The sequence below is a fragment of the Delphinapterus leucas genome, chromosome 4, assembly GCF_059928025.1.
Source record: "Delphinapterus leucas isolate spDelLeu-1000000601 "Yukka" chromosome 4, BTC_Dleu_Yukka2, whole genome shotgun sequence".
Lineage (NCBI taxonomy): Eukaryota > Metazoa > Chordata > Mammalia > Artiodactyla > Monodontidae > Delphinapterus > Delphinapterus leucas.
The window spans coordinates 15,219,165-15,231,853 of record NC_143132.1 but is presented as its reverse complement, the minus strand read 5'-3'; the positions used below and the strand labels follow the sequence as shown (position 1 = coordinate 15,231,853).

General features: G+C 39.2%; 1 protein-coding gene across 1 annotated transcript in view; it reads right to left on the bottom strand.

Annotated features, from left to right (window-relative positions):
* GRIK1 (glutamate ionotropic receptor kainate type subunit 1) overlaps nucleotides 1–12,689 on the bottom strand; it is a 116,768-nt gene that overhangs the window by 35,944 nt on the left and 68,135 nt on the right. The window contains exons 2-3 of the mRNA XM_089909878.1: nucleotides 8,242–8,409; nucleotides 4,362–4,619 (exon numbers count right to left, since the gene is read on the bottom strand). Of these exons, the coding sequence (XP_089766004.1) occupies nucleotides 4,362–4,619; nucleotides 8,242–8,409 (426 nt within the window). The remainder of the gene's footprint in view (nucleotides 1–4,361; nucleotides 4,620–8,241; nucleotides 8,410–12,689) is intronic.

The window sequence follows — 12,689 nt, the reverse complement described above, 5'->3', positions numbered from 1 at the left end:
CTATTGAACTTATTTACAGGGTGGTTGAGCATATTAAATGAGTTAATTATATAAAATAACTATAACAATGCATGGCAATCAGTCAGCACTTCAAGAATTTAGTTATTGTGATTTTTGTGGTTGTCATTTTTCTTGGGTTTTCTTTCTGGATTTAATGTGTCTTTCAATCACTGACATTTTTATGTATATTAATCTTATCTCAAATGTATCCTCATTGTAAAGCTTTGAGACTATGTTTTAAGTAAGTGACAGATAATAGTTCTTTATGGCAGGTTGCATTTTATAAATCTCATGGCTCTGGTGTGTTGAGAAAAATGATTTAAGGCAGCGGTGGATGAAAAAATCCCTCTTAAGTACTATGTGTTATGAACACATCTGGCTGCAACTCATTTCTCTGATGGCCTCATCTAGTCCCATGTATATGCTGAGGACCCTCAATTTTGTATCCCCAGCCTACACCACATTCCTGAACTCTAGTCATATATTAACTGCCTACTCATTGCCTCTTTTTGGATGTCTAGTAGACCTTGCAAAATCAAACTTAACATATTCATGACTGAACTCCTGATAGCCTTATTTCTCCAAACTATGTCCATTTATTCATTTCCCCATCTCAGGCAATGGCAACTCCATCCTTTGGCTCAGGCCAAAAAGCTTAGGGTCATCTTTGACTCCTCTATTTTTCTCACTCATCCGCCACCCCTCAGAGAATTATTCCAGCTCAATATCAAAATATTTCCAGAATCTGACCATTTCTTACTCCTCTGTTGCTATCACCTTCATCTCTTGCCTTGATTTCTCTAGTAACCTCCAATTTTATGCTTCCCTCTCTATGACATTTTATTAATACAAGGCAGAGTGATCTTTTTATGGTATAAATCTGATCATGTCACTCCTCTTCTGAAAACTCTCCAATGTCTTCCCATTTCATGAGGAATCAAAGCTCTTCCAATAATCTACAAAGCCCTCCATGATCATGAAGACCCTCCTCTCTGACCCCACCACCCTACCCCTCTCAGTCTGATCCAACCACACTGGCTTCCTTGTTTGTTGTAAATAAAGGTTTATTGGAACACAACATACCTGTTCATTTATATTTTGCCTGTGGCTGTGTTCTTGCTACCTCAGCAGAGTGGGATAGTTGTGATCAAGACTCTATGGCCCATGAAACTTAAGCTATATAGTATGTAACCCTTTTGAGAGAAAAGCTTCCTGGTCCCTGTCCTACAAAATCAGCTATGGCTACATTTCACTAAGATTAGCCTTGAGAAAGCAGAAACTGTTGAATATTCTCCACACTGCATTTGGTGCTCAGCTTCTCAGCTCTTTTTGAAGTGTGTGAAGGGACAGAAGCCAGGCTTTCACCAGGGGTCTAAAGAAGCAGAGGGGATGAGCAATGAGCAGTGATTTCGCATTGCCTAGGGTCACCTCTGAATGAGGGAGTCAGAGAGAAGTAGATGACTGATGGGAAGAATATCCAGGCACCAGAGAGAGAGATGTGAGGCAAAACTGCCTCCGGGGGCTTCCCTAGTGGCGCAGTGGTTGAGAGTCCGCCTGCCGATGCAGGGGACACGGGTTCATGCCCCGGTCCGGGAAGATCCCACATGCCGCGGAGCGGCTAGGCCTGTGAGCCATGGCCGCTGAGCCTGCGCGTCCGGAGCCTGTGCTCCGCGACGGGAGAGGCCACAACAGTGAGAGGCCCGCATACAGCAAAAACAAACAAAACAAACAAACAAACAACAACAACAAAAAACTCCCTCCAACAGTTCTCTAGGGTCTTTCCACATTTGCTCTTCCAGAGGACAGAATTTTGCCTGCTAGTATCTAGTGATTTGGATTTTGTCCTTAGAGACATGCACAGTGCTCCCATTGACTTCAATGGGAGTCACGGACCATTTGGTCCCTTAGACATCTGCGCTGGCTTCAGGTTATTTCACAAACTCCTAAACAAATCCCAGTAAAGTGCTCTTTAATGGGTAGTTAATTCTGGTGTAAGAGCAGGTGCTGAGCACACCTAAGTCCTTTTTTTTCCTTCAGGTTTAGTAAGTTTTCTTTTTATGACTTGATAATTACTGTAACCAAAACCCTGAGTCAAGCAGTATTAAACCCACTCATAGTCAAAAGATGTCTTCTTCTATTGATCTCAGTTGACCTGTTTACTCTCTGGGTTCCAATTTAATGGCTCAATTGATTATTCATTTACATTTTTAATGTCTTTGGGAGTAAAATCATTTTAACATGAATCGTCTCTAACTTAATGGGCAAAATACAGACTCATTTGGATTTTCAATTTCAGCAAGTATATATTGAACAACTGAGTTCAGGTGAACTTAACAAGGATGAAAGGAGATTTCAGTTTCTTGTAAAAGGTAATAGAAATGATAGTTTGAATTTCCTCTTATGCAAAATGGCTGTCAACTATGGTTACTCACTTAAAATCAAAAGGGTGGTAAAGACATCAAGTTTTATGTTATCCTTTTGCAAATTATAATTTTTCTAAATACAATTATGCTCACACCTTTAGTTGAACTCTTTCTTAAATTAAATCCAGATGCCTCAATATTATTCATTGATTTGTTTTCCTTTTAGATGGCCTGGCATTGCTGGAAATGGTAGAAATAGTGAGAGAAAATTATGCTATAGAGTGTACTACATAATGAGAAATAGTATTATTTTATTAACTCGTGGAATTCTCTATTTACAAAGGTAGACAACATGGAAGGCCTTACCATACCTATATATAATATCTATATCTTAAGGCTCTTTAAATATACTTATGGAGCTCCTTTGATAATATATTTTCTCCCTTCACAGCAAGCAAGTGAAGCTCTAAAAATATGACTGCCTGTGGCTTATCCTTCCCAGTAGGACTGTTTTGAATATAATATTTATAAATTATATATACAATCACCGACCTTCACTTCTTTCTCAAATGAGATGAGGTATAAGAAAATACATAAATGTATAATTCCAACCACAATAGTCACTTTTATCTGACAGTTTAAAATGGAAGCAGAATTTAGTGCCAAATAGAGGAGGCTCAATATTCATCCTCTGAGGAACAGTAAATGCTAGTGCTTGGTGGAAATGAGTGAAAAAAATGAAATACTATTAAAAAGTTCAAAAGTGCTTTGCTTTGTTAATTTTCACTGATAATTTTATTAGTCTTATTACCAAATGTGTAGATTAAGGAAAGGAGCTAATTTCAATTCTTGAAGAAAAAATATTCAGAAAGTAAACAGTACTGTGTTAGGTAGCAGATTATAAAAATAAAAAGATAAAATTCCAACTTTTTGGAATTCCTAGTCTCAAAAACATTTAAGCAGATAATTGAAGCATGTGATATAATGCTTATATTTACAACGTGCTACTAACTCCTAATGTCGTCTCAGTGAGCTTTAAAAAGAAATGATATTTGGGCGTGATAATGGAGAATGAGGGAGCTTATCACCTTGGGGGTTATGTGGAGGATTATCCAAAGTGAGGGGCCAGCCTCAGAAAGAAAGAGTAGGGATGGACTCGGGGGTATTTAAGAAGTGATGTAACAGTACAGGGATGTAGAGCAGTTGGTGCCTGGGTTAATGGAGATGAAAATGGTTAGATGGTGAAGAGCTTTAAATTAGAATTGGACTTTCCTATGTGGACAATGAAGAGTCACTGGAAGAATTTAACTGAATAAAAGGGATCTGGAACTCCAACAAACCTCAAAATGTAAACAGGAGGCAAAGGGGGAAGGCGTCAGTGAGAGAAACTTCAAATGGGAGAGAGAGAAATGTCTAGTGAGGTGCTGAGCACCCCATGTCTGTCCTTCATCCTAAAATAAGCAGGCAGAACAAAGCAAGCTTCACTAAGGACTCATTACTGGGGTTCTTAGTCCTTTTCCCATGAAATGGTCAGATTTTATTGATACAACCTCTAACATTATTCCTCTGTGTATGTACTTTAGAAACTTTTCAAGGCATTTATGCAGCTACTTATTGAATTGGAATCATACTTCATGGTCAATTTCAAACTTTCTCTGCATTATTTAAGAATGGAGCCGTGGTCAGTCTTAACAGAGTTGGATACATTATATTACATCTTTAATATTCAGATTAGATTACAACATATATTAATAAGGTGATATTTCTTTTAAAAAAGTGCCTTAAGTTTGATGATGAATGGGTCATCAGAAAGGGTCAACTCACCAAAAGGAAAAGGAATTAGCTACACATGGCATTTCCCAATTAGAATACTCAATTAGCTTCATATAAAAGAACATGTTCATGCACTCTGCCTGATGAGTCAAGGCTTGTAGCAAATTCTGGTTCCCTTTTTCCAGACCAGACATGGCCATGTGAGGGCTTGTGTGAGTCCCATACCTGTGCTGTCTTCATACACCACAGTCACTGTTTTCCAGTTGTAGTAGAGGACCAGATCCAGGACCGCCCTGCTGATAGCCGCATAATCTGGGTAGAGGTTGACGTAAAACAGGTCTTTGTTGTCCACTGAAGGGTGTTTCCAGCGAGTCTGTATATGTGGAACTTCGAGAGCATTGCAAATAGACTGCACAGCACTGACAGAGGAGCTATGGGAAGGGCCAAAGAGAGCAGCCACACCAAGAGCCAGCTGGTCACATGCTGATGTCCACAGACAAGGAGGGGGTGGAGAGGGAAAGCAGGGAAGAGGGGAGAGAAAGAGAGAGTTCTGTGAATTTAATCTTCCCTTTCATGGTTCCTCCTTATTTTCGCTATTGGAAACTATTATCCACTCTCCATCTGTATGCTGAGGAAATATGCTTCATCCAGCTTCCAATATTCCTGAGATACTAAATATTAGAGATGTAAATGGAGAAATGATTAGCAACACATCACAAGGCCAATTCCCTGCAAACAAAAATGAGTTGTTGGTCTCACTTCATTACTTTTTATTTTCTTTTTAATTTGGTCATGCCACGCGGCATGTGGGATCTTAGTTCCCCGACTAGGGATCGAACCCCCAGCCCCTGCATTGGAATTATTGAGTCTTAACCACTGGACTGCCGGGGAGTCCTCACTTCATTACTTTTAATCAGATGGAGTCTAAATCTCTTGCTTGGTGTGGTGTTACCGAGAAGCACTCAGAGCTATTCTTTAAGCCATTTGCCAAGTGAATGTCATGTAAATCAAGTTCTGTCAGCTGGCAATGTGGCAATGAAGGTATTAATGGGTCAGAGAATTCAGAAGACTCTCTGGGTGGCTGCAGAGTACTTTAGTTCCAGTCCTTCCCAAAACTCAGAAAGGAGGTCCAGGATATTGAAAAATTGCTAAAGAATGTTAAGTGATACTGATAGCTAATTAATTATAGAATAATAGATTAGCATAGCTTAAAGGGATCTTAGAAGACATTTTCTCCAACCCACTAATGTCATAGGCAATGAAGTGAGTCAGGGCCACTGGACAATGGCAGAACTGACCAGAGCCCAGGGACCCAGCTCAAGGACAGGCTTCTTTCTATTTCAATATCAGCCAACATGTACATAAAAATTAATTTCTAACATTCATTTTTTTTTGCATTATAAGATTATATACACACATTGAGATAATTTAGAATATTGAAAAGTGTAAGGAAGAAAAAAGGCTCTGAAATTCCATCACTGGGATAATATCTATTCATAGTTTGGTGTTCTAATTTATTAAAAAATTGAACACGATATAGATACAGTTTGATACATTGCTTTCTGTATTTAACACTAAGTTTAATGGTAAAAGCACACCCTTTCCCCTAAGTCATCACAAATTCTGCAAAAGTATATTTTTAGTGTCATAGAATAGCCTAATCCATGAGTATGTCATTACTTATTTAACTAGTCCTATGATACTGAATATTTAAGCTGCTCCTAATTTTTAGTTATTATAAGTAATATTATAAACACTTATCTTAGTTCTTATATTTTTCTCTAAATTTCACATTATTTTCTTTGAGTAGATTGAAATCTGTAATTAAAGGGTATTGATATTTTTAAGTCACTTGATACATATAAACCAAATTTCCTTCCAGAAATGTTGGGACAGATTATCTTCTATAACAATGTAAAATAGTGCCTACTCATTTTATGCTGGCATAAATTTATGCTGGCATTAAATATAAATGTAAAAACATTTCAAATTTACATTTTAATTCTAGTTTAAAGGGATTTGGAACTGCCAAGAAACAATAGTTGAATATTTGAATTAAATAATAGCAAAATATTTAAATGAAATTGTCAATTTTTATCATAACACCATCACACAAATAAAAATAAGTTTAAAATTATATGGCTTTGTCAAAATTATCTGACTTGATTTAGAGAGAAAAATTAATAAGTAATATTTGAGAGCCATATTTCAAATATCTGTGGGACAGCAAATGTTCACAAGGAACTTTCTGACACTGTGCTCTTCGGTACTGAATTATCACATGAGGTATGAAGACATAACTTTCTGTATTAAGAGCTAGAAGTGAAAACTGTCCTCAGAAGCTCATTTTCTGGATGTGCTTTCATTGGTTAGCAAGAAAAAATGAGGGCATGAAAGTATATGAACTATTACTTCATCTAGCGTAGGCAGTGGATTGAGATTCCTGCTAATATTTAGCTCTGGGATGCTAATATTACTTCACAAAAAAGCAATCCTTTTGAATTCTGTTTGCGAGCAAATTACCAGTTTTAAGAAGTTTTGGGGGTGTTTAATTTACAAGTATGACAGGTACTTCAGGTCACAAAAACGCTTTGGATTTTAAATGTGGTTGGCTTTCTGGGGTATTTATTCAACAATGTTTTGTGTGTGTGTGTGTGTGAGAGAGAGAGAGACAGAGAGAGAGAGAGAGACAGAGAGAAACAGAGAGAGAGAAACAGAGACAGAGACACAGAAAGGGAGATATGGAGAGAGGAAGATAAAGATCTAACACATAGAGATAATTTACGTGAAGATGCCTTGTAAACTTTAAAGTGCTGTATAAACATAGCATTTTATTATTTGTCATAGACAACTCTGACCTGTATAGTACCTACAACTCCATCCATCTTTGAAAATAAAACATTCTTATACTAAGATCATGCCATACAGTAAAAAAAAAAAAAAAAAATCATTATACTATTCCATTTTCATCTGTGCTCCCAGGAGAATAAGTTTCACATTTTTTTTGTAAAGGACACTAAGAATCTTGCAGAAGAGTCTACTAGGTGCAATCCAAACTGGGTTAATTCTATGTGGAAACAATCAATATTTAGTTACTTAGAAATCAGCATGAACATGGCATTCATTGTATTCCATTTACTTGTGTGTGTTTGATGGGCAAAGCTTTCCTCTAGGAGAGAAAGAGCCCCTCCTATTCTGGGGTGATGTACCCACACAAACTCCTGTATGGAGGTCCAACAACTCCCTAGTTAGAGGCCAGCCTTCAAGCATGTCAAATGTGGCTTCAAAGAGTCATCTTGGAAGTGTCTGAAGGATGTGTAAACAAGCCCCACCCTTCCAAGAACTCTTTCCATGAGACAAACCTTTCAGCCTGCGTACAAATTAGATTACTTTTTAGGAACTTGTCTTCTGTTCAGATGCAAAAGGGAATCAAATGCGGAGATTGTTCTCCTAGGTTTAATTTTCTTTGACCCCAAGTCCCTTGCTTGCTTGATTGCTTGTACTGTTCCATTAATTTTTTCTTAATTTTTTCCTTTTTTAAAATTGATGTATAATCAACATATAACATTATAACATTTCAGGTGTAAAACATAATGATTCAATGTTTATAATCTTCACATTTCTATGATCTTGTGGAAAGGGGTTAGAAAATTATTTGAGAGGATGGTAGGTAAACCCAGTAGCTCACAACCTGTTAAGATTCAGGTTGTGAATTCTGTGTGTTGTGGGCATTTCCACATGCTAAGTGCATATGACCTTCCACAAAGTTTATTTGACTGCACTGTACAATTTCATGGTGATATCTCAGCCTCAGGAAGGAAAAACAGATCAAGCTTGACATTTTCCATTCACAGCTGAACCAGTTAATCATAGAGTGGAGGGCACTGAAGGCTAAGCTAATCAGAAAGGCCCAGAAAACAGAGCTAGGCAACATCCATTAGGATGGTTCAGATTGTGCTGGACAGTGACATCTTGCACCGATAGTTCCTGCAAACCCATTTGCACAGAGATGTCCACTTTGAAAAAGAGCAGGTAGCAAAAAGAAGTTGACTTGTAGAGCAGACATATCACCCAAAGAAGCTTTTAAAAGTGTGAAAATAGTTACCTCTCCGTGAGGCTTCAAAACTATCAAAAAGGTTAATTCTCTGAATGTCATAGGTTAATGTGGTGTTAGGCATCAGGGTTCGATTTCTGTTAATGCTGGTGACTGCAAACTTGAACGCTAATTCTTCAACATTAACAGGTTCATTTTCCACAGTTTCAAAAATTCCTCCTGCAGAAGCAAAAGAGATGCATGAGAAGCATTAGTTACGTTATTCATGTGCATTTTTTAAAAAGAAGAATATAAATGATACAAACAAAAGACCCAGAAGAATAAAAGCAGGAATGGTCAGAACAGATCCCAAAAGCAGTGTTAAAAGTTAAGTGTATCAGCATGTGTCAGATGCAGATAAAATTCCATACATGTGCTTAAGATTTCAAATCCAATACTGGACTGTGTAATACCTATCAGACAGTGAATGAACTCTAAATATTTACTACCATGTAAAGGATGACTGATAATATGGTGGAGGATGATTTTCTACAGTTTGGACATGAATCACTCTGTGGTTGACCTAAGCACAATTTCAGTTGTATCCTGGTAGGATCATCCTTCCTTAGAATGAAACTCCTGCTATTCAGAAGCAGACATTCTAGACTCCAGAAGCATCATGCAGAGTTGAGTAGAGTCAAAATGAGTCATATAGGCAATTTTTTCAAAATGAAAATATCTCTTCTTCATTGTGGCTCAGAATTCTGGGGTCATATGCTAGAACTTTCCAAAGTGCACGGGCAGATTCAAAAAACTATGTTCTACATTTGTTTTGTTTTGTTTTGAGAAACTGGTCCTGCCCCAAAGCAAACCTGTATCCTGTCTCTGGAGAAATAAATTCCCCCACTCAACAAACACATGCATTAAGCCTCTGATATCTTAAAAATGAGGACCTCATCACAAGCAACAATACAAAGTATCAGCACTTAAAGCCTCATCAGAGAATTCAGCTCTGGCTTTGTTGTTGACAGAGGCAATTTAAGTATTATTAACTGCATATTCTTAATATACTTTAAGAGCTGTCCTGGGATTATCAACAGAAACAGAACATACAGTAGAGGCTCTTAGCTGGCCTCTGCTTAACTTACTCCTTGATTGACCAATAAACCTCATTTTCTTTGAAAAAACATATGAATTGGTGCCCATAGAATGCTGAATACTTATAACTAGTAGATTACTTTCATCTACTATCACCACTGAGTGATTCCTTACCTAAGGCCAGTTGTAGGATTTTAGCAAACTTGTATATGTTACATTGGTTTGTGAGTGCTTCAGGTTTTCCCTCCACTCAAAAAATAAAAAGATAAGGGAGCTTCAAGATGGTGGAAGAGTAAGACGTGGAGATCACCTTCCTCCCCACAAATACATCAGAAATACATCTACATGTGGAACAACTCCTACAGAACACTTACTGAACGCTGGCAGAAGACCTCAGACCTCCTAAAAGGCAAGAAACTCCCCCACGTACCTGGGTAGGGCAAAAAAAAAAAACAGGGACAAAAGAATAGGGACAGGACCTGCGCCTTGGGGAGGGAGCTGTGAAGGAGGAAAGGTTTCCACACACTAGGAAGGCCCTTGGCGGGTGGAGACTGTGGGTGGCAGAGGGGGGAAGCTTCGGAGCCACAGAGGACAGCACAGTAACAGGGGTGCGGAGGGCAAAGCGGACAGATTCACGCACAGAGGATCGCTGCGGAACAGCACTCACCAGCCCGAGAGGCTTGTCTGCTCACCCGCCAGGGCGGGCGGGGGCTGGGAGCTGAGGCTCAGGCTTCGGAGGTCAGACCCCAGGAAGAGGACTGGGGTTGGCAGCGTAAACACAACCTAAAGGGGCCTAGTGCGCCACGGCTAGCCAGGAGGGAGTCTGGGAAAAAGTCTGGACCTGCCAAAGAGGCAAGAAACCTTTTCTTGACTCTTTGTTTCCTGGTGCGCGAGGAGAGGGGATTAAGAGTGCTGCTTAAAGGAGCTCCAGAGACGGGCGCGAGACACGGCTATCAGCACAGACCCCAGAGATGGGCATGAGATGCTAACGCTGCTGCTGCAGCCACCAAGAAGCCTGGGTGCGAGCACAGGTCACTATCCACACCTCCCCTCCTGGGAGCCTGTGCAGCCTGCCACTGCCAGGGTCCCAGGATCCAGGGACAACTTCCCCGGGAGAACGCACGGCACGCCTCAGGCTGGTGCAACGTCACGCCGGCCTCTGCTGCTGCAGGCTCGCCCCGCACTCTGTGCCCCTCCCTCCTCCAGGCCTGAGTGACCCAGAGCCCCCGAATCAGCTGCTCCTTTAACCCCGTCCTGTCTGAGTGAAGATCAGATGCACGCCAGTGACCTACAAGCAGAGGCGGGGCCAAATCCAAAGCTGAACCCCAGGAGATGTGCGAACAAAGAAGAGAAAGGGAAATCTCTCCCAGCAGAATCTGGAGCAGCGGATTAAAGCTCCACAATCAACTTGATGTACCCTGCATCTGTGGAATACCAGAATAGACAATGAATCATCCCAAACTGAGGAGGTGGACTTTGGAAGCAATGATATATATATATATATATATACATATTTCCCTTTTTCTCTTCCTGTGAGTATGTATGTGTATGCTGCTATTTGTAATTTTGTCTGTATAGCTTTGCTTTTACTATTTGGCCTAGGGTTCTGTCTGTCCGTTTTCTTTTTTTTTTTTCTGTATAGTTTTTAGCGATTGTTACCATTGGTGGATTTGTTTTTTGGTTTAGTTGCTCTCTTCTTTATTTCTTTCTTTTTTTTTATTACTTTAAATTTTTTTTAAGAATTATTTTTACTTTAAGAACTTTTTTAAAAAAAATTATCTTCTTTCTTTCTTTCACTGTTATCTCGCTTTTATCTAAGCCATGTGGATGGGAGGCTCTTGGTGCTCTAGCCAAGTGTCAGGGCTTTGCCTCTGAGGTGGGAGAATAAAATTCATGACACTGGTCCACAAGAGACCTCCCATCTCCATGTAATATCAAATGCCAAAAATTTCCCAGAGATCTCCATCTCAATGCCAAAACTCAGCTCCACTCAAAGACCAGCAAGCTCCAGTTGTGGACACCGTATGCCAAACAACTAACAAGAAAGAAGAACAATGCCACCCATTAGCAGAGAGGATGCCTAAAATTATAATAAGGCCACAGACACCCCAAAACACACCACCAGACGTGGACCTTCCCAACAGAAAGACAAGATCCAGCCTCATCCACCAGAACACAGGCACTAGTCCCCACCACCAGGAAGCCTACACAATCCACTGAACCAACCTAAGCCACTGGGACCAGACATCTGAAAAAGAATTCAGAATAATGATAGTAAAGATGATCTAAAATCCTGGAAATAGAATGAAGAAAATACAAGAAACATTTAACAAGGACCTAGAAGAACTAAAGAACAAACAAACAGTATGAACAACACAATAAATGAAATTAAAAATTCTCTAGAAGACATCAGTAGCAGAATAACTGAGGCAGAAGAGATAAGTGACCTGGAAGAAAAAAGGAGAAATAATTACTGCACAGCAGAATAAAGAAAAAAGAATGAAAAGAATTGTGGACAATCTTAGAGATCTCTGGGCCAACATTGAACTCACTAACAATCGAACTATAGGGGTCTCAGAAGAAGAAGAGAAAAAGAAAGGGGCTGAGGAAATATTTGAAGAGATTATAGTTGAAAACTTCCCTAATATGGGAAAGGAAATAGTTAATCAAGTCCAGGAAGGACAGAGAGTCCCATACAGGATAAATCGAAGGAGAAACCCACCAAGACACATATTAATCAAAATATCAAAAACTAAACACAAAGAAAACCTATTAAAAGCAGCAAGGGAAAAACAACAAATAACATACAAGGGAATCCCCATAAGGTTACCAGCTGAACTTTCAGCAGAAATTCTGCAATCCAGAAGGGAGTGGCAGGACATATTTAAAGTGATGAAGGGGAATAACTAACAACCAAGATTACTCTACCCAGCAAGGATCTCATTCAGATGTGACGGAGAAATTAAAACCTTTACAGACAAGCAAAAGCTAAGAGAATTCAGCACCACCAAACGAGCTTTACAACAAATGCTAAAGGAACTTCTCTAGGCTGGAAACACAAGAGAAGGAAAAGACCTACAATAACAAGCTTAAAACAATTAATAAAATGGTAATAGGAACATACATATCAATAATTACCTTAAATGTAAATGGTTAAATGCTCCAAGCAAAAGCCATAGACTTGCTGAATGGATAGAAAAACAGGACCTGTATATATGCTGTCTACAAGAGACACGTCAGATCTAGGAACACATACAGACTGAAAGTGAGGGGATGGAGAAATATATTCCATGCAAATGGAAATCAAATAAAGCGGGAGTAGCAATTCTCATATCAGACAAAATAGACTTTAAAACAAAGACTATTACAACAGACAAAGAAGGACACTACATAATGATCAAGGTATCAATCCAAGAGAATAT